The following is a 21212-nucleotide window of genomic DNA, read 5'->3' as shown; positions in this document are numbered from 1 at the left end:
GAAATAATTCAGAAGAATTCAACCTACACTATAAATAAGTTACATTTGAAATTCTCCAGCAATGAATTGATACATGTAGCAATTCTGTAGAGCACATGTGTAACTACAAACACTGTGGGGCTCTGGTGTTCAGTTTTGGAAGGAGAGAGAATGCGAGTTAGAAAGCAAAGGCTCCAAGGCTGGCTCTGCCACTCAGACACTGTATATGACCCTGTGCAAGTCACTTAAGCCCTCTGAACCTCAGTGTCCTTCTCTGTTAAGTGGAGTAATGCTAATATCTTACCTCATAGCGTTGCTCCGATAATTAAATGGGATAAAGAATGTTAGTGTGGCATCTGGGACATAGTTAGGGCTCCTAAGTTGACAGCACTATTATTGTCTGCCAGTCCCTTGCACCAAGGCTTTGAAGCAACTTATAACCAGCAGTAGGGGAAAGAGTGTCTGTTCTGATCTGGTTCTTCTCTCCTTTGACACCCTGGTTCTCTGGTGTCCTCTTATCTGTTCGTTCATGTCAGGCTGGTCAATTCCTTGTAGCTGAACTGATACACTAATTGCAGGAAGTTCATAGGCTATCTACAATTTCTCAAAGTTGAGTCTTGTAGATACAGTCACTTCCTGGCATTCTTGTTCATGTTGTCACCCGAGTTCCTAATTGCTGTTGCATAACCAGGTATGTGCTTGTCTTTCAGAGGATGCGTTTTTCTCCTGATGCAAATACAAATACAAGGCATAAGTGTAATGTCTGTGAATAGATGCCTCCTCCACTCCAACCCAAATCTTGTGTAGTTGTTTCAGGAAGCTTTCATAGATCAATAAATTCCATATCTGGTTGGTCATTAGATTCACCTGGCCTGCTTTAGAAAAATCTATCTTCTGGGGTTTCACTCCCCGTCTTTTGAATATAAATCTTAGTGGCTAAGAATCATGTAATAAAAACACCTTGAGTTAGGTACAATAAAAGAATAACTTCTGAAATGACTGTTGCCTGGTAAATTAATGGCCATTGCATCAAAGTAGCCTCTCTCGTTTAGAGTCTACACCTAATCTTTTTTTTTTTTTTTTTTTTTTTGAAACAGAGTCTTACTCTGTCACCCAGAATGGAGTGCAGGAGTGCAGTGGCATGATCACGGCTCACTGCAGCCTCCATCTCCTGGGCTCAGGTGATCCTCCCACCTCAGCCTCCCAAGTAGCTGGGACCACAGGCATGTACCACCATGCCCGACAATTTTTTTTTTTTTTTTTTTTTTTTTTTTTTTTTGGTAGAGACAGGGTTTCACCATGTTGCCCAGGCTGGTCTCAAACTCCTGGGGTCAAGTGATCCTCCCCCCTCGGCCTCCCAAAGTGCTGGGATTACAGGTGTGAGCCACTGTGCCGGCCTACACCTAATATCTATTAAGGATTCTGAGCACCTTCATCTTCTGCAGGTGTGATCACTAATTTAATTAGGAGAGCATACTTCAACGCTCCCTATAAAACCTTTTTGGAGCACACACTGACCTACAACCAGTGCTCTGAGCTAGGGGCCTAAAGATTGAGCTTTCAACATGTATTTCATTTGCTTAAATGACCTAAGATTCCCTAAGAACAAGACTGAGCTTTATTTTCCAGTCAAAAAGAAGTATGAGTGGGCCAACTCAGCCACTGGGAAGAAGAGGAGGTGGAGAAACAAGAGGAGGAAGGAAGCCTATTTTAGTTACGTGGGGAAAATCCTAAAGCAAGTGAGTTGGTGCACTCTTTGTAGAAGCTTAGAATGGCCAAGAGAGGTATCATGTTAGCGGCCCTGGGTATCATCTTGACTTCAACTTACTGTGATACAGGAGTCCTTCACACATTGTGTTCCTGAAAAGTTATGTGCCAACAGCTTTTCTAAATTGGATCTGCTAATGGCTGCTGTCTTCTCTCGCTTCGTTTTCTTTCTGTTGGCAGCAACTCTGAACACCTGAGCTCTTAATGAATGTCTCTCTCGCTCTCGTATCTGTTGACAGGCAATCTGTAAATCTGTAAACTGATTCTTTTTCCTTTTTTTTGAGATGGGGTCTTGCTCTGTCACCCAGACTAGAGTGCATTGTTGCAATCATAGCTCACTGCAGCCTCCATCTCCTGGGCTCAAATGATTCTTCCACCTCAACCTCCCAAGTAGATGAGACTATAGGCCCACGCCACCATGCCTAGCTAATTTGCTTGTCTGTTTTAGTGGGTTTTTATTTTTTTTAGATAGGGTCTCACTACGTTTCCCAGGCTGGTCTTGAACTCCTGGGCTCAAGCAGTCCTCCTATGTTGGCCTCCCAAAGTGTTGGAATTATAGACATGAGCCACTGTGCCTGGCCTAAACTGATTCTTAAACGCCCTCTCCTTTTCTTGTAAAGCGGATATTTGCCACCTAGTCTGTTCTGTAACTTTGAAGAGTGGCATAGATCAGTTTTCGTCAAATGATGCTCTGTATTTCTAATATTACTTAGGAGGGATAGGCACCCTCGTTCCTTCCTCCTGCCCACCCAAATTCACCCCGTGGCATAAAAAATTGGTAGAAAACAATCAGGAAAATCTTCCCCCTCAAAAGCTGGGAAGATTCAAAAGATGTAAGGAGATTTTCTGAAATCTTGACTGAATTTTACGCCTTCGTGACAAGGAAGTAAGTTTGAGTGTTCACGTGTGTCATACCACAGCTCCCATATTCCAGTAATATCATCTAGAATCTGTTGCTTATCTTGGGAAACAAAGGGGAAAATGAGATTAAGGAAAGATGGGAGAGGAGAGAAGGTGCATGATGTGTAGTGAGGATATATAGAACAGAGCTTCTCAACCATAGCCCTGTTGACATGTTGGGGCTGGTTAACTCTTTGTTGTGGGGTTCTGTGCATTGTAGGATGTTAAGCAGCCTCTATGGCCTCTATCTGCTAGATGCCAGCTGCACCCTCCCTCCCAGTTGTGACAACCAAAAATGTCCAGGCATTGCTGAATGTCCTCTGGAGGGCAAGATTACCCCCAGTGGAGAACCCCTGCTCTAGAGCCTGTAGGGCTGGTAGGACCCTCTACGGGAGTACTTGCATTAAGTAGTCCTCTGTGCATTCCCTGGACATTCTCCTCTAATTAGTCTTTCTTTGGCTTGTTCTTAACTGTGTGGGCCTGGCAGGCCACCTTGTACCTCCCAAGGCTTGGGTCTGTGGCTGGAGTCACTGTCTCAGGGCACTGTAAGGATAAAACAAGATATTGGTTGGATAAATGTATTGAGTGTCTAAGTGGTCTAAGTGCAAGCCTTGTTTGCTGTGGGAACTCAGATGAAAATGATGCAGACTTTATTGTAAAGGGACTCACAATCCTGCGGTGGGAGAGTGTTGAGGAGGAAGTATTTCTTAATTATTAGAACCAGGAAAACTTTTTGAATCTCACCTCAAGCCTCCCTCTCTCCTCCCTCTCCCTCTCATCCCCCATCTCCCCCTTCTTCCCTCCCTCCCCTCTCTCTCTGTCTTACACACACACACACACACACACACACACACACACACACACACAGCAACAAGAAGCTGAGAGCAGTGTGAAAATATGACTTGCTCCATATGTCTCATGTCCAAGTGGAGCTAGGATTAGAGCGTTGGGTAAATGATTCTCAGAACAGCTTATTTTTACTACTCTGGTTGTCTCTCTAACATTAAACAAGGACACTAATGACATGTAGCAACATGTGATACAGGGCCTGACGGCAGAGAGTGCCAATGTCCTCAGTGGGAGGAGGAACTTAGTAAGTGTGTGTGGAACACAGATAAGGGAGCTGGCACTTGGGGAGGAGCCTTACAGGATGGATAGGATCTGAAGAGTGCTGTTGAGTGTCAGCATGGTAGGTAGAAGTGACAGATGAACAGTGGGGTGGAGGCTGGAAAACACAGGGACACATCTGAGGAAGACCAAGTTTTCCAGCCTGGCTGAAGACCACAAAGAAGTAACAGGAAGAAAGAGAGGCTGAAGATTGAGAAATGTTAAAGTAAAATGCTTACTTAATGTGAAATATAAAGTGGGAAAGCACATTCTAAACTAAGTGTTTTCCATCTTCAGATGGTGTTGGACGTTAACTCCACTTCTGTTAGGAAAAACCAAGTCACAAAAGTTGAAGTGACTGGAATTAGTCTGTGTTATCCAAACAACGGTTATCTTTCTCACCAGCTCCAAATTCCCGTCTCTCTCTTCTTTCTCATCCCAAGAAACTGCTGATAGGTACTGTGGACCCCAAAAATCTGAGATAGGTCTCAGTTAGCTTAGAAAGTTTATTTTGTCAAGGTTGAGGATGTGTGTCCGTGACACAGTCTCAAGAGGTTCTGATGACATGGGTCCAAGGTGGTAGGGGCACAGTGTGGTTTTATATATTTTAGGGAGACATGAGACATCAATCAGTATGTTTAAGATATATACTGGTTCAGTCTGGAAAGGTGAGACAACTTGAGGCGAAGGCAGGACAACTCAAAGTGGGGAGGGGCTTCCAGGTCATAGGTAGATAGGAGACAAATGGTTGTATTCTATTGAGTTTCTGATTAGCCTCTCCAAATGAGGCAATCAGATATGTATATATCTCAGTGAGTAGAGCAGTGACTTTGAATAGAATCAGGTTTGTCCTAAGCAATTCTCAGTTTGGCTTTTCCCTTTAGTGATTTTGGGGGTCCCAAGATTTATTTTCATTTCACATCCCCCCTTTTCTTTTTTAAAATCTTTTGGAGAAAACATTTTAGGAGAAAATTAATCTGCTCTCAGGTTTTGTCTGATGTTTCGTGGCTAGGATGGTTTATTTTTAGATGGGTAGGTCTTGAGTTACTAGGAAAGTTCATTTTTAGTAAGTTGTGAAGTCTCATGTCCTATGAAGATAAAGTAGGGGGAGGAAGGGAGAAAAACAAAAACAAAAGAACAATATTGGAAAATTGGTATAGGCCATATTACTCTGAAGTCCATACTTTAGTAGGCAGGTATGAAAGTGGCTTATGTATGTAAATAGGTTGCTATTATTTTCTTCTGAAGTTTAAGTTGTCTAGTTTCAGTTCGTAGGGCTTTATGAAAGCACAGCTGAGTTTTCAGTGACTCTAAACTGGGAAAGATGGGGGGGAAGAAAAAATTGAAAACATTATTTTGAAGACTTGTAGCCAGGAAAAATTAGAATTTGGTCTGAACTGTAGAAAATAATAAAAATCGAACAACATTAGGCAAGACTAGAATCTAATAACAGGTGTACCATAGTTTTTGAAATATAATTTTTCTCTGTCTAGTTTACCATTTTTATTAAAGACAAATCATGGTAGGACTGATTTGTTTTATTATACTTGGCCTGATTATTTGCATATAGTATAGCAAGAAAAATTTTTTAACATAGGCTTTTACATTGGCTTTGATGGAACTTTGTTCCATAGAAAGAAACTTAGATAAGAGTTTTTAAAAGCCAAGCCCAGTCATGGATTTGTACCATCAAATACCTATGAGTTGAGTGAATTCTTCTCCTCTTGAGGTTCCAAGATAAACTTGGGGCTCCTGGGCCTGTCAGAAAGTGACATTCTTTACTTATCATAAGTCAGCCTGGCTGAAGACCTGTACAGGGACTGTGTCAACAAGGTATGAGGCCAGTTTTCCTAAGGGGCTTTTATTGGCTCCATAAGTCAAGTGTGATTCTTTAAAGGAAAGCACACCATTCCAGTCAAAAGTCTTGGTAAAATAACCAGTTTCTCTAGTCGTGTCCTGTTATAAATGAAAATAGATTCTTACTGTACTTTTGTAAATAACTGTATTTTCAAAAGTTAAGAATACTCATAAATAGTTTGTAAATTCTGGAGAAATCAGATAGAGAGAAACAAATATGTTTTAAAGTTTGTTCATAGGCATATATTAAATTGTTAAAAGTTGTCAATAGCTCAAAGGAAAAGTTTCCTTGACTAAGAAAAAAACAAAACAAAGGATCAGCAATAAAGTTTTAAGTCAAAAGTCAAAAAGATTATTTCAGTCTTCTATTAGGTCACTCCATGTAGTTAATTCTGTTTGATATTTATAAACATTTCCATTTTCCATGAGTCTTAAACATTTTTCTTCTATTCTGATGTCACAGTCTCCAAAGTTATCAGAAATTTGTATTCAAGAGGATCTGTTAGAGCTTTACAGTTGTTTATAAAGCCACCTTCTAAAGAGGACCAAAGCAAACAACAATTGTCTGTGGATGACAAAGTTTTAGGTCAGTCATAGTTGACATACAATTGACAAGGAAATTTGTTACTTCTGTGGCACACAATAATTTAACATAACAATTATAATTACTGATAATGTATACTAAGTCATATCAGAATTATAGGAATTTCCCATAATTTTGGAACACATACCAATAACATATTTATATAAATATAGCCCAGATAAAGTCAAATATCATTTTAGATTTGACTTGTTTCCTGTATAATTTGCATATCAAATAATTCAAACTAGGACTTTTGGGAAACCCAATATCTTAAAGGATTAAACTTTGACTTTAGGGAACCTAATATCTTAAAGGATTAATTAGGTCAGAAAAAGACATAATTTATAATTTGACTTTGGAAATTTTGTAAAATATCAAAGGTTAAAAACACAGGTCATTGTAAAACAAGTCATTCATTTGACCAAAGTGATAACTCAAGGATTTCAAAAAAAGGCAAAAACTTTCATTCTTTGAGAGAGGACACTTAATTTTCCAAACAATAAGTCCTAATAAACAGTATGAAGGCAACTAAAATTTTTTTTTTTTTTGAAATGGAGTCTTGCTCTGTCGCCCAGGATGGAGTGCAGTAGTCTGATCTTGGCTCACTGCAAGCTCCGTCTCTGGGGTTCACGCCATTCTCCTGCCTCAGCCTCCTAAGTAGCTGGGACTACAGGCGCCCGCCACCACACCTGGCTAATTTTTTGTATTTTTAGTAGAGACAGAGTTTCACCATGTTAGCCAGGATGGTCTCGATCTCCTGACATCGTTATCCACCCGCTTTGGCCTCCCAAAGTGCTGGGATTACAGGTGTGAGCCACTGCACCCAGCCCTTGTTTTTAAAAATTTTATAAGCAATCTATAAAATTTTAATCTCGGCCGGGTGTGGTGACTCAAGCCTGTAATCCCAGCACTTTGGGAGACTGAGGCGGGTGGATCACCTGAGGTCAGGAGTTTGAGACCAGCCTGGCCAACATGGTGAAACCCTGTCTCTACTAAAAATACAAAAACTAGCTGGGCGTGGTGGCATGTGCCTATAATCTCAGTTACTTGGGAGGCTGAGGCAGGAGAATTGCTTGAACCAGGAGGCGGAGGTTGCACTGAGCCATTATCACGCCACTGCACTCCAGCCTGGCTGATAGAGTGAGACTCTGTGTCAAAAAAAAATTTTTTTTTTAAATCTTGACCATAAGATAAAATTTCCATAAACCTTTTATAACTTTTATTAAGGAGTCAGTTAATGTTTCAAAAAAACCTTGTTAATCTGACATAGGGGCTTATGCATTGGTCTTGTATCAGTGTGTCTTTGACATTAATTATTAATTTATAGGGAAACTGAACTTATTTTATCTCTCAAAATCAGCCCTTAAAATCTCACATATTCACCTCTTCTGTGATAGTCCCTGGGCCTTGAGGAGTTGAATAATTTTAATTTCTGGCCCTGTGACTTCAGGAATGTAGTTTATTTTAATTGACATCTTCTATTGGGCCTGAAGATGAGGCTTTAATTGTTGTCAGTGTTTAAGATTTAGCAGGACTTGGTGTCCTTTTTAGTCCCAGGAGTCAAAGTCCTATAACTCAATGTCACAAGTACTTTAAAAGTACTTGTATTTAAAAGTATGAGCTGAAAATGAGTTGAAGGAGAGCATTACTATTTTGTGCCCTTTAAAAGGAGAAAGAAAACTGAAAATGGCGAGATGCAATGAAAGTTGAACTTTGGGCTAAAAAAAGTTATAATCTCTTGTAATTTATTAAGAGTAAGTCAATCCCTTAAGAAAATTTCATTGTTCTAACCAATTATTTAGTGTAGAAGTGTTTTTTTTAACATCAAGCCCAATTTCTAGAAAGATCATTATACTTTCTCTTTAATTGACAACTTGATCATATAAAACTTTTTTAAAAAATGAATTTTCTTATTGTGACTTACACAGACTGTTCATAACATGTTTGGACTTTCTGGCTTGTCCTGAACATCCCTCTTTCTTAAACAATCAGTTATTTTACTTTAGGACTAAATCTACCGTACAAGACTCTTTCTCATTTCTCTTTACGCTTTCTTAACAAAAAAAAAAAAAAAAAAACCTCTTTACTTTTATAACTTTCTTCACATCTTTCTTATTTCTGGGTTCCTTTTATCTTGTTTTATACATAACCTTTAAATACATTTTAAATTAGACAGAAGTCATTTACCTAGATTATTTCTGAAAACTGTGATAATCATCATTTAAAGTTATGGAACCATCATTGTAAAATTATAACTGAGACAGTGATCTCAGTTTTAACCTCCAAGTTGTCCTTGTTTATTTTGGGGTGTAAGCTGAACTAACTTTGGGAGGAATTTATAGTTTAGCTTTGAAACAAAGATGATAACAATCCCTTCCCCAAACAAACCTTACTGCCTGTAGACTAGACCGTCTAGAGTCACAAAATTAGGAGTTATGGTAATCTTACTAAATTTAAGATGTAGTTTTTTATTAAATGAATATCAATATCTTATTAAAGATTATGCAAGTTGGCCAGGTGCAGTGGCTCACGCCTGTAATCCTAGCACTTTGGGAAGCCGAGGCTGGCGGATCACAAGGTCAGGAGATCGAGACCATCCTTCATAACATGGTGAAACCCCGTCTTTACTAAAAATTCAAAAAATTAGCCAGGCGTGGTGGTGGGCACCTGTAGTCCCAGCTACTCAGGAGGCTGAGGCAGGAGAATGGTGTGAACCTGGGAGGCGGAGCTTGCAGTGAGCCGGGATTGCGCCACTGCACTCCATCCTGGGCGACAGAGCAAGACTCCATCTCAAAAAAAAAAAAAAAGAAATTACACAAGCAAAGATCATTCTGTTTTTGGGCTGTGTTTATAGTTTTGTAACCCCTATACCAAATTTTGACACCTTTATAGTATTTGGCAGGGATAGAATGAAATTGCTTAATTAATAAATGCAAACAACAATGTATGTTGGCAATTATTAAGACATTTCTAATATTACTTTACCAATAATGTTAAGGTTAATTTATTAAAGATTTTACTTGTTACATAAACTTGAAAGAGCATTTGACTAGTCTTTTCTTTTTTCCTGATAAAGTATTTGATTCAAGTGTTTTATTTTCTTAAGTCAATTAGAGTTCTTTTATATATTTTCAGTAGTGAAATATTATATATATATTATATATACAACACATAAATACATCGATGTATTAGGCATGCCAATGGAAGTACTTCCTATCAATTCATAAAAAACTTTTTTTTCCTATCTTAGACTTTCAAATTCTTAACAACCTGTTTTATTATCTTAGGTACTTGTCAGTTAAATAGTCTTAAACTTGTATATTAAAGGAAACAACTTGGGTAAAAATCTAATAGCAAAATTTACATCGTAAGTTATGGAGAGAAAAAGTCTGTGTTAGAGGGAAATTAATATGAATTTAATTGTCATTTGAACATAAAATTATAGAAATTATGAAGTCTTTTTAAATACACACACACACACACCCTATAGTTTTTACTTCAGAACTTTAGCCATGAGATAAATACAAATTCACCAGCTTGCAAAATGAACATGTTGGATCCAAACAGTGGTTTTTATCTGAAGAGAAAAATAACAGCAGATTTAAAGCAGGCAGAAGAGAAAAATAGCGAAAAAGAATTTAGGAACAACATAGTTTGCAGGTCAAACTTAGGGCTCTTTTTCTCTAATGTAAGTGTGTACAAAGACCATATTCCATTTTACATAAACTCTGGCAAGTAGAGGTGTCATAAAACCTACGGAGTGTTCAAAAGGAGGTCATTCTCCTTGTTTTCTCTTCATTAGATTATGTCTCACTTTTTTTCTGAAGAGGGGGAACTGAGCTGTGGCCTCGGGTTTTTTGTGTGGTGGTTTGATGTGTGCTGCTTGTGGCCAGACTCCACAATGTGTCACCACTAAGTTGTTTCACCCTCTTACATGTCTCAGTTTCTCTCTCCAGAGGTCTAAGACTTCTGAGAGGGTTCAAAATGCCAGGTGATCAGTCTTTATACGTGTTTCCCGGATGAGTCTTTTTTTAAAATTAATATTTGTTGGAGATTTCCCTGTGGGGTTGTTGTATGTCATGGGTGTCAACCCCCCAGACACTCCCACAAGGCCCCCGGTCACCCAGGGGCACCTTTCAGCTGGGAGGAGCAAATGCTCTTTCTCTTCAGAGCTGAGAAAACTCAGTCTCTCATTTATCTATGAAAACAACAGTTCAGTTCCTCATGTAAATGTACACAGACAAGCCGAATCGAGATTAATTTTGGGAGACAAAGTAATAGACAAGACCTCTTAGAATGCATCTCCGAACTAGAGTTAGGCTCCTTAAACAACAACTTCCTAGGAGAGAAAAAATAAACAACAGCCAAGGGCATTTCCTGTAGACTGTGTTCAGCCACCCCTACTTTGTAGCTCTCATCCACCATTACACACATCAAGGTCAAATCCTCTCACAATACAAGATAACCTCTGGTACCCCCAAAGCCAAAGAGGTCAGGTCATGTAATACAGAAAAACAGACCTTTAGACCTAAGAAAAATCTGCCTATGACTCTTGAAACTCAACAAAGAAAACAGAACACCTCAAAAGCGGTGACTGGAACCTTTGTTCTGAATTCTTTTAAAGGGTTCAAGTCATTAGAAGCCTCCTCTAGATTTTTTGGTACTGTAGATGGCAAAGGGGCAAGGAGGTATGGGGTGGAAGAAAAGTAAATGAAAGAACTTTTTTTTTTTTAAGACAGGAAGTAAACACAGAAACCAAATGCATTTTTTAACTTTTTTATAGTTGTGAGGAATTTTAGTCAAATTAGAGAGGTTTTGTTACCCATAATTTGGAATTTTCACTTGGATTTGATCAAGTCATGTAAAGCTGGTCAAATCTGATGGAAGAAAGACTGGAACAAACAACAACAACAAAAACCCAACAATATGATCACTGAGTGTTCTAATGGAGAAAAAATTAAGACCAGCTGGTTGTTGAACTTTAGCCAAGACAAAACTCCTATTCAGTTATTTACCTAGGGATGGGTCTGAGGCTGAAGGCTGCTTTCTACCATCCTAGAAGCAGGAAAAAAGCCTCAAACTCCTCTTCCCTGCCGAGAGTGAGCTCAAACTCCATAAAGGAGTTACCTGCCTTCCATCGTCCTGTAAACAGGAAATCTTGCCTTCCTTGTTGGGAGCAAGTAAACTCCAAAACAAACAAACAAACAAACAAAACAAAAGAGGGAGGAGTTGTACAGCAAAATAAACTTCAGTTCTTGACTAAATTTGGGGAGATCAAGGATTCTCTGGAGGGGGTGCTCGCAGACTTCAGTAAATTGTCCTGTTGGTTTGAGCCATAAAGTTAGCTCATGCTGGTACCAAGCACCGACAAGAGATTTGTCAAAGGTCAGGGGCATCTCTACTCAGAATCCCTTTATGGTTACCAAAATGTGAACCCCAAAAATCTGAGACAGGTCTCAGTTAATTTTTGTGTGTGTGGTTGTGTGTGTGTGTGTGTGTGTGTGTGTGTGTGTGTTTTGTCAGTTAATTTAGAAAGTTTATTTTGTCAAGGTTGAGGATATGTGTCCATGACACAGTCTCAGGAGGCTCTGATGACATATGCCCAAGGTGGTAGGGGCACAGTGTGTTTTTGCATATTTTAGGGAGACATGAGACAGCAATCAATATGTGTAAGATGTACATTGGTTCCATCTGGAAAGGGGACAACTCGAGGTGAAGGCGGGACAACTCAAAGTGCGGAGGGGGCTTCCAGATCATAGGTAGGTAAGAGACGAGTGGTTGTATTCCACTGAGTTTCTGATTAGCTTCTCCAAGTGAGGCAATCAAATATGTATTTATCTCAGTAGAGGGGTGACTTTGAATAGAATGGGAGGCAGGTTTGTCTTAAGTAGTTCCCAGTTTGCCTTTTTCCTTTAGTTTAGTATTTTGGGGTCCCAAGGTTTATTTTCCTTTTACAGTATAACAGCCTGTTTCATCAAATGCCTGTCGTTGCCCCTTTAGGTGGCTTATTATTATTTTTTAATTCATCATTCAACTTGAAGGTCGCTTATGTTGTTCCACTTGTACATGAATTCATAGAAACCATGAGTACTGGGTGTTGGGTCAGACCACAACTGTTCACTGTGGGAAACCTTTACTTCTGTCTCACCTCTGTGCCATTTCTCCCCTAGATCCACCCTGATTTCAGCGGGCGTTCCTGGGTCTTGTATGCACTAGGTGCCCTCAATGCTTGGCAACTGGAATGGGTTAGCCTGGAGGCATTTAGGCTGTCCTTCTACAACCACAGAAGAGCCATCACTGGCAGAGAGATCCTTGGCGCAGTTAAGCAGAGATCTTCTCAGAAGAGCTTTTGAATAAATGAAGTTGTTCAGAATGGCCTTGTTAAAATGACTCACTTGTCAAAAAACTAGATGTGTTGGAAGGCTGGGTTGGAAGACAAGATGTCTGAGAAGCTGTCCTGCTGCATGAAGAGTTTCATTGCTACACACCTAGTCTCTGGGTCCTGTGTTTTTGGCCTCCAGCTTACTTCGTGAACATAATAAAGGAAAGGCATTTTCTCTTGTGCATGCTATGTGTGCATGTGTGTATGTACTTGTTGTCTATGGCTATTAATTTCTTATGTATACTACTCCCGTTTTGCGCTTACCCATTGTATTCTTTGAAGGACACAACTAGATCGATGACACTGTATACCCATCATCTCTCCCCACTCCAGACTGAGGGTGGAGACTGCTACACTAGAATGAACTGAGATCACAAAGGATTGGGGGCAAGTTGGGGGGCGGGGGTATTAATCCAGGGAGAGGGAGCTTGAAAGTAGACAGTATTGCCCAAACTTGCAGTGTAATGAGGACTGCTGCCAGCTTCTGGCTTTCTCCCTATCCACCTGTGCCTGCCTCTCCAACCTTAGCCCCCAACCTTTGCTTTGGCCGTAATTTTCCCTTTTACCTGGCTTGTGTAGATTGCTATGGCTCTTGACAGTGTTGAGACATTGTTTAGACTCCTATGAGGAAAGACAATTTTTAAAATTTAAGCACCTCTGCCATGATTTATAGGAACTAAAGCAAAAGGTATCTGCTTGCTCTTTGAGTATAAGAACTGTGGCATTGGGGCTGGGCGCGGTGGCTCACGCCTGTAATCCCAGCACTTTGGGAGGCCAAGGCGGGCAGATCATGAGGTCACGAGATTGAGATCAGCCTGCCAACATGGTGAAACCCTGTCTCTACTAAAAATACAAAAATTAGCTTGGTGTGGTGGCACGTGCTTGTAATCCCAGCTACTCAGGAGGCTGAGGTAGGAGAATTGCTTGAACCCGGGAAGCAGAGGTTGCAGTGAGCCGAGATCGCGCCACTGCATTCCAGCCTGTGATGGAGTGAGATTCTGTCTCCAAAAAAAAAAAAAAAAAAAAGAATTGTGGCAGTGGCATTGATTATCTATGATGTAGCACTTATATATAATAATGTGTGTAATAAGTGTACAAGTGTCAAATGTATAATCTGGTCCCAACTGCAGAAAAAAGACAATTATAATAGTATGATAAAATCAAGGGCAGGCATGGTGGCTCACGTCTGTAATCCCTGTACTTTGGGAGGCAGAGGTGGGCGGATTGCTTGAGCTCAGGGATTGGAGACCAGCCTGGGCAACATGGTGAAACCTCGTCTCTATTAAAAATAGAACAATTAGCTGGGTGTGGTGGCATGCACCAGTAATCCCAGCTACTTGGGAGTCTGAGGCAGGAGAATCGCTTGAGCCCAGGAAGCAGAGGTGGCAGCGAGCCGAGATTGCACCATTGCACTCCGGCCTTGGCCATGGGAGTGAAACCCTGTCTCAAAAAAAAAAAAAAAAAAAAAATCACGGTAAGGAGCAAAAGGGATAAATGGGATGATATGCTGTAGATAGGGGTGGGTGGGGAGCCTGGGGGAAGCCTGGGTAGGTGACATGAAGGAGAAGGTCTTAAGAATGGAGAAGGGTTCTGGGCTAAGGAAAAAGCCTGAGCAAAGGCCCTGAGGCAGGCAGGACAGTTCTTGGATTAATTGGAGAAACTAAATGAAGCTGGGACAGCTGGGCTCTAGCAAGCAAGGAAGAAATACAATAGGAGATGAAGCTGGAGGAAAAGACTGGGGCCATGTGATGCAGGGCTTGGGTTTTACCTGGGTACAGAGGGACACCACTGAAGAATTTTAACTGGAGAATTGACATTTTACTTAGGTGTTTTGTTTTCAGACAGAGTCTTTGTATGTTGCCCAGGCTGGTCTTAAGCTCCTGGGCTCAAGCCATCCTCCTGCCTTGACCTCCCAAGTAGCCTGGATTATAGGCATGTACCAATGTACCTGACTTTATTTTGTTTTGTTGTTGTTGTTGTTGTTTTTAGTTGAGATACAACCTACAGTAAAGTGTACAAACCTTAAGCACACCACAAAGTTCTACATATGTATACCAGATTAAGATACAGAATGGCCCCATCACTGACTTAGTTTTTAGACCTCTGTTGCCGCTGTCAATAATGGATCACAAAGTGTGGAAATGAGAAGATTATTTAGAAATGTTCCATGTCAGTTTCGTAGAAAGGTGATGGTGATCCAGTTGAGCGTGAAAATGGAGAGAAGTGAGAAATTTGAAATGAATTTTGGAGAGAGAATAGAACGTGCTCATGGAATGAATATGAGCATGTAGAAAAACGTGCTGATTCCTAGGTTTGGAGCTTGGGCATTGTGGGAAACAGCCATGCAATCTACAGAGATGGAGAAGACTAAACACAGGACAAGTGTTTTGGGGAGAGGAAGAAATTGAGAATTCCATTCTGGACATGCTCATTGTGAAATACCTATGAAACCTGCAAGTGAAGATGTGAAATAGATAGGACTGGGCCCAAAATACAAATCTGGGAGCCATCAGCATCAAAAGGCAATGTATAGATCAGCAGGAATGGATGAGATTACCCAGGAGGATGGGGTAAAAAGGAAAAGAGAAAACTATCCAGGAAAAAGACTGAAAAATTCTAATATTTAAAATCAGATAGTGGAGGAGCCAACAAAGGAAACCAAGGATAAATCTAAGAAAATCAGGAGAGGGTGGTGTCATGGAAGCCAAGAGGGAGAACATGGTCAGACTGGTGTTCACAATCCTGGTGGGAATGTGAGGATATTTATGTCCATTTGGTGACATGGGGTCATGGTGATCTTGAGAAGTCAACTCAGTGGAGCACAGTGGGTATCAGCGAGATTTGAGCAGGTTGAAGAGAGAACGGGAGGTAGTTAGTAGAGACAGCTTTTTTTTTCTTATGGTGTTGAGATGAAAGGTGAAATCTAGTTTGAAAGAGAAGAGAGAACAGGCTGGTAACTGGAGAGTCACTTGGTATATAAAGATTTTTAAGATGAGGGATACTAGATTTTAATTGTTCATTGGTGGGAATTCTCTAGCATACAGGGAGATATTAATCCAGAAGAAAGTAGAGAAAGCCAAAGGACCTTGAGAAAATAAAGGGAGATGAGATACAGAGTAGAGGTGAAAGAGAAGATAGATACAAATTTTGGAAGGTTTAGATGTTTGGTGATGAAAACATGGAGTTGATACCTATTTCTTTTTTCTTTTCTAAATGGTACAAGTAAAGCAGAATAGGGGCATAGGAGGTTTAAAGATTAGATATGAAGTTGTTTGAGGGAGTAAGTGAGAGTTGGACACTTACGGACAGATGGATGACTAGGAATAAGTGCCTGTTTGAGATTTGTGATCATGAATCAAAAGCAAAGCCAGTCTTGGGTGACTTTCCCTAACTGTGTGCTCCAGTGCCAGCATGGAGAATACGGAGTTTGGGTTCTGCCAAGAGAGCTGGGAAGGAGAGAAGAGCAAGAGAGCAACTCCGTGGTGGCCTATATGATCCAGGCCAGATGGTAGGACCAGAGGGTGAGAGGAGTGAGAATGGCATGGAGCTCAAGGGAAGCACAGAAGATGTCAGGCCTGTAAACAGAGGCCCCAAGAAGGAATTTCTCTCCCCAGCAATCGTCAACGTTAGCTCACAGATGAGGGCACTTGCTTTAGAAGCAGTGGTGACACCAAGTGACCACTCTTTGAAGTGCACCTTCTTGGTTTTAGGTTGTCAGCAGATCCGGAAGTGTGTGTTTTTTTCCACTTGGGAGGCATCAGAGCCCTCACCATTCTCTCCATGGTTCTCTCTTGCAGGATTCTGTCCCATTGGTCCTGGACATTTCAAGGGGATGGAGAGGCTGCTGCTTAGGGGGGTAACTAGAAGTGGACTGAAGGCAATCTGGGGGCTGTTAGCTCCAGACCCCAGACCTGGCCTTCTCTGCTAGGTTCCTGCTGTCCTGAGACAGATCCTGAATCCTGGGATGGCTTTGGGTATTCTAAAGCCCTGCTTGGGTTTAGAAAAATGCCAGGTAGTGACATAATCCTCTTCCAGCCCACAGTTGTCCTGGGGAAATACCATCCTGGCTGACCCAGAACTGTGTGAGGACTCTCTTCTCAGCACCATCTCCTGAAAGTTGACTGTTGCTGGGGTTCTAAGAGGGTTCCACTGTCTCCAGCTCCACTTGACTCAAGCACTGGGATCTGACTTAGTCTAGAGAGAAATGCAGATTCCTCCCAAAGTCCTGTCAGTCATCAGAGGTACTGGGCATGACTTCTGGGCCAAGAAGTTGGGTGTCCCTTAGTTAGAGGGTATAGGGAAATACAAAAAGGACCAAGACAGGACAGCCCCTTTGCAGCAACCTAAGGCACTTTTACTGTTCTGATCAATTACCCTGTACCAGGACATGCTGTTTCCCTTCCACTTTAAGAGGTTAGTAAATCAGGTTTGAGTTCAAACACAAGAGGGTCACTGAGGCATGGGGTAGGTGAGGGAGGTGGTTTCTAAGGTGGTCAAGAAATGGAGGAAGACTGTTTCTGACTCACCTCTATCCCTCTTCCCCATCTCTTATCTCACACTCCCCAGTTTGAACTGGACTTTGTACTTAGGGCAGCCTGGTGTCGTGGAAGGAGCCTGTGCTGAACTTGCAGTCGGGTCATCCCTTGGCCACATACCTGCTTCCACATCTGTAAAATGGTGATGTGGTGATGGCACATGGTTATGGTGAAAAATTAAACAATGTACATGAAAGTGTTTCTTACACCAACACAATGCTTTGGTTTAAGGCATTACTATTAGATATTTATACCAAGGCAGATTTCACAGACATTAAGGAAAAAGAAAAAAGTTTTATGGCAATGAAATTCCATTAGAGGTGTACCAGGCCCTGGGGGAACTCATCAGAGGCAAAGTGACCACTGATGTCTTTTCCAAGACTGAGAGAACACAGAAAGAGGTGAGTAAAGGAGAAGATCCACCACTTGGAGTCAGACAGACTTAGCTTCTTATCCTGTATTTGCCAGTTACCAGTTGTGGCATCTCACACAAGTTCTTGAACTTCCCAGATGCTCAGTGTACCCCTGTATAAAGTGGAGATAATTCCTCCCCGCTGACCTGTTGAGACAATTAAATGAAGTGCTGCCTGTAAAGCACCTTAAATAGAGTATGCACTCAGTGAATATGGTATCATGAAAATGAGTTAATTCAGGTCATCCCAAACTAAATATTTTGGACATATATTATGGGCCAGGCACCAGGCTAGGTGGTGGGTGATTTTGTCTTATAACACAGCTTTTCAGATAGACAGTTCTAGTTCAAATCCTAGATTTACCACTTACCAGCTGTAGAAATGTATTTAACTTCTTCGAGCCCTAGTTTCTTCCTATATAAAGTGAGGGAGAATAATACCTATTTTGAGAGATTATTGTAATAATTATATAATCTATGCAAAGTGCCTAGCACAGTACCTGGCATGAACAAAGTCTCAAAAATGACAGTGATTATAATTAATATGATCATGCTGAAAGTTAAAAGTAGGAGATGCTGATGTATCAGATTTAAAGCTGGACACTTAAATAACTTTATTTATAGCATTAAATCCATCCTTGAACCAACCTTCTCTGCATTAACTAAAATATGGGATTTACTTCCCCTTATACACATCTACACATCACTCCCAAAATACTTAAAGCAAGATGTTCCTATTGGCTGTAAAGAGGGACATGGTAAAATACGGAAATGGGCAAGAGAGGACAGCTGTGTTATCTGTCTTTAAAGCTTTTTCAGGGAAGTCTTTTGAAGATTTTAAGTGTTTTAAGCCTCAATTGCCAGATGCACATGCCCTATGCACATGCCTTTTCCTCTAGGGAAACCCTGTTCAGGTTCTCAATGTCCCCTGGCCCATCTGCCTTAACTTAGCGCAAATGCAAACTTGCCCTGTATCTCCAGTGGCTCAGAACTGCCCTGCTAGCTCTCAACCCTCCTCCACTCTTTTTCTTTTTCCTTCCTTCCTGGTCCTGCCCCCTCGCTCCAGCCAGACCCACAGCAGTTCTGAGTGTTTGCTCACTTTCACTCCTCCAAGGAGGATGGGCTTTCGCTATGGTCTCTGCCCACGCCCACAGCTTAGAGAAAGCCTGATCAGTGTATACACAACCCCCTTCCTGGCTGGTGGCGCTGTCCTTGGAAAGCCATTTACTAGTCCATAAAAGGGCCTGAACACTTAAAACAAACATGGACTCGGTCAAACCAGAAATTTAAAATTGCGGCACTTTAATTCAGGTCAACCCTCGTTCTCTTTCCAATTCTGGTGCCTTGCCCTGTCTGAGTGTTTCCCATGTGCTTAACCCTCCTGCCTCCCAGTGGCTGCCACACCCCAGCGGGCCTGTTGGTGCTAGGTGTGGGTTGAGAGTTCCCATCCCCACTGTAGAATGACAGTGATGATAGCTAAGCTTTATTTTCACTCCATGCACAGTGCTTACTGAGTACTAAGCTCCAGGCACTGTTCTAGATATTGGGGGTCAGCAGAGAACATGACAATAAAGTCCCTGCCCTTATGGAGCTTATATTCTGGAATGGGAGAAGTCATAAATATATCGCGCAGTGTCAGGTAGTGATACATGCCATTCAGAAATCCAATTCAGGCAGGACATGGTGGCTCATGCCTATAATCCCAGCACTTTGGGAGGCCGAGGTGGGCGGATCACTTGAGCCCAGCAGTTCGAGACCAGCCTGGGCAACATAGAGAGACCCCGTCTCTACATACACACACAAAAATTAGCTGAGTGTATGTTGGGGGAAAGGCTTATGGGGTGCCTGTATAAACTGGCTGTAAAAATATGGGACAGTAGGTTGTGAAAAGCCACAAGAGGCCTCTGAGGAGGAAAGCCTTCTTATCGCCATTGTGTTCCCATGCTCTGAGCGAGACTTGCTCTCTTATCCATAAACACTGTGTTCAAGAAAAAAGACCCTCCTTTGAAACGTTAGAATGTAGCCAGATGTACAGGCTGCTAGTTAAACCCACTCCCACTAACTACTCTCCAATAAGTTAAAGATACACTGTTTGAGCACAAAGGAGATTCATTTAAACCACCACTGCTATAGATTACACGTATGACGCACTGCCTCCCTTTCACTGTTTCGCCCTCAACATCTGCTTCTTAGTTCTAAATGACTGTACTCAATAAATAGTGCGGAGACCAGAGCTCTGAGCCTTTTACAGCCTCCATTTTACAATTGTCCCCCTGGCCCACACTCTTTATGCACTCTTAACCTGTATCTTCTCATTCCTTCGTCGCCACCGGACTTTGGGTACCGTAAGGGTGGTGTTGAGGCTGGTCTCCAACAGGTATGGTTGCATGCACCTGTGGTCCCAGTTACGTGAGAGGCTGAGGCAGGAGGATTGCCTGAGCCCAGGAGGTCAAGGCTGCAGTGAGCCGTGATTGCACCACTGCACTCCAGCCTGGGTGGCAGAGCAAGAAAAGAAAAATTCTAAACAAAACAAAACAAAACAAAACAAAACACCAACGAAACAAAAAAACCCCACATTTCACAACAGAGCCAGGGGCACATCAATGATGGGAGGTGCTACTTTAGATAGGTTGATCTGGGAAGACTTCTCTGTGGAGGTGACTCTTGTGCAGGTCCCTGAGCAAAAGGAAGGAGGAGCCTTGGGAATAATGGGGGTAAGGATTCCAGGCAGAGGGCACAGCAAATCACTGGAGTACAATGAGCTTCACATGTTGGAGGAACATCTAGGAGGCCTCATTTTTTTTTTTAATGTCATACAGTGATGAGCACTTAAAAAGTCTGTGATAAAATATATACAACATAAACTTCCCCATTTAAACCATTTTGAAGTATACAGTTCACTGGAATTAAGTACATTCATGCTGTTACGCAGCTATCACCACAATCCATCTCTAGCACTTTTTAATCATCTTCTCAAACTGAAACCCTGTGCCCATCAACAATGACTCCCCCTTCCTCCCTCCCCCAACCTCTGGCAACCACCATTCTACTTTCTAGGTGTTAGCACTTTAAATGTGTCATCTCATTTCATCCTCAAAACAACTGTAGGCCATGAGTTTTACTGTGATCCCCATTCTACAGATGAGGAAACGTAAACTGAGTGAACTGTCTCAGATCACACGGCCATTAAGTAAGGGAAGGAGGTCTCCATTCACAGTGCTTCTGGCTCAGGCTCCTGCTTGTAACTGCCTACCTGGTAGGGGTTTAGGATGTCCTTCTGCTGCCCCTCTGAAAACACAGAGGTGAGTTGAGAGAGTTTCTTGTGGATTACAGACAATGTGAGAAGCTTTTCTGGTTGGGACAGGAGGGGGTTTGTTGTACCTCACTGGTCCTGTCTGCCCGGAAGGAAGAGGCTCTTGCCCAGTGACAAGGACTGGGGAGAGAAGGGAGAGTAGGTAACCAACATCTGTCTGCTATTCTCCTTTTCCATCTTTGTCTTCTGAGCTGTCTTTCAAGGGGTATCAGCTGCTCTGAGTGGAGAAGCATGGGCATCTTTATTGCTTGGTGTCCAGTCAGCCAGGTAGCACTACCACCACTTATTTATTACTAGGTTATAACACAGTGCTAGGTGCTGCAAAGAGATTCATCCAGGAGCTACGCATGACACAGATACAGCTATGCAACAGATAT

At 41.7% G+C, this 21212-nt stretch overlaps 1 protein-coding gene across 1 annotated transcript; it reads left to right on the top strand.

Annotated features, from left to right (window-relative positions):
• The first annotated feature begins 1544 nt into the window (after nucleotides 1-1544).
• Nucleotides 1545-12759, top strand: H2BN1 (H2B.N variant histone 1). The gene is made up of 2 exons (XM_055388516.2): nucleotides 1545-1718; nucleotides 12364-12759. Exons 1-2 carry the CDS (start codon nucleotides 1545-1547, stop codon nucleotides 12544-12546), a joined length of 357 nt encoding a protein of 118 aa, XP_055244491.1. The 3' UTR covers nucleotides 12547-12759.
• Nucleotides 12760-21212: the final 8453 nt, after the last annotated feature.

Source organism: Gorilla gorilla, chromosome 4 (assembly GCF_029281585.2).
Source record: "Gorilla gorilla gorilla isolate KB3781 chromosome 4, NHGRI_mGorGor1-v2.1_pri, whole genome shotgun sequence".
Lineage (NCBI taxonomy): Eukaryota > Metazoa > Chordata > Mammalia > Primates > Hominidae > Gorilla > Gorilla gorilla.
Note: the sequence above shows the minus strand (reverse complement) of the source record. Positions and strands in the feature narration are given on the sequence as shown.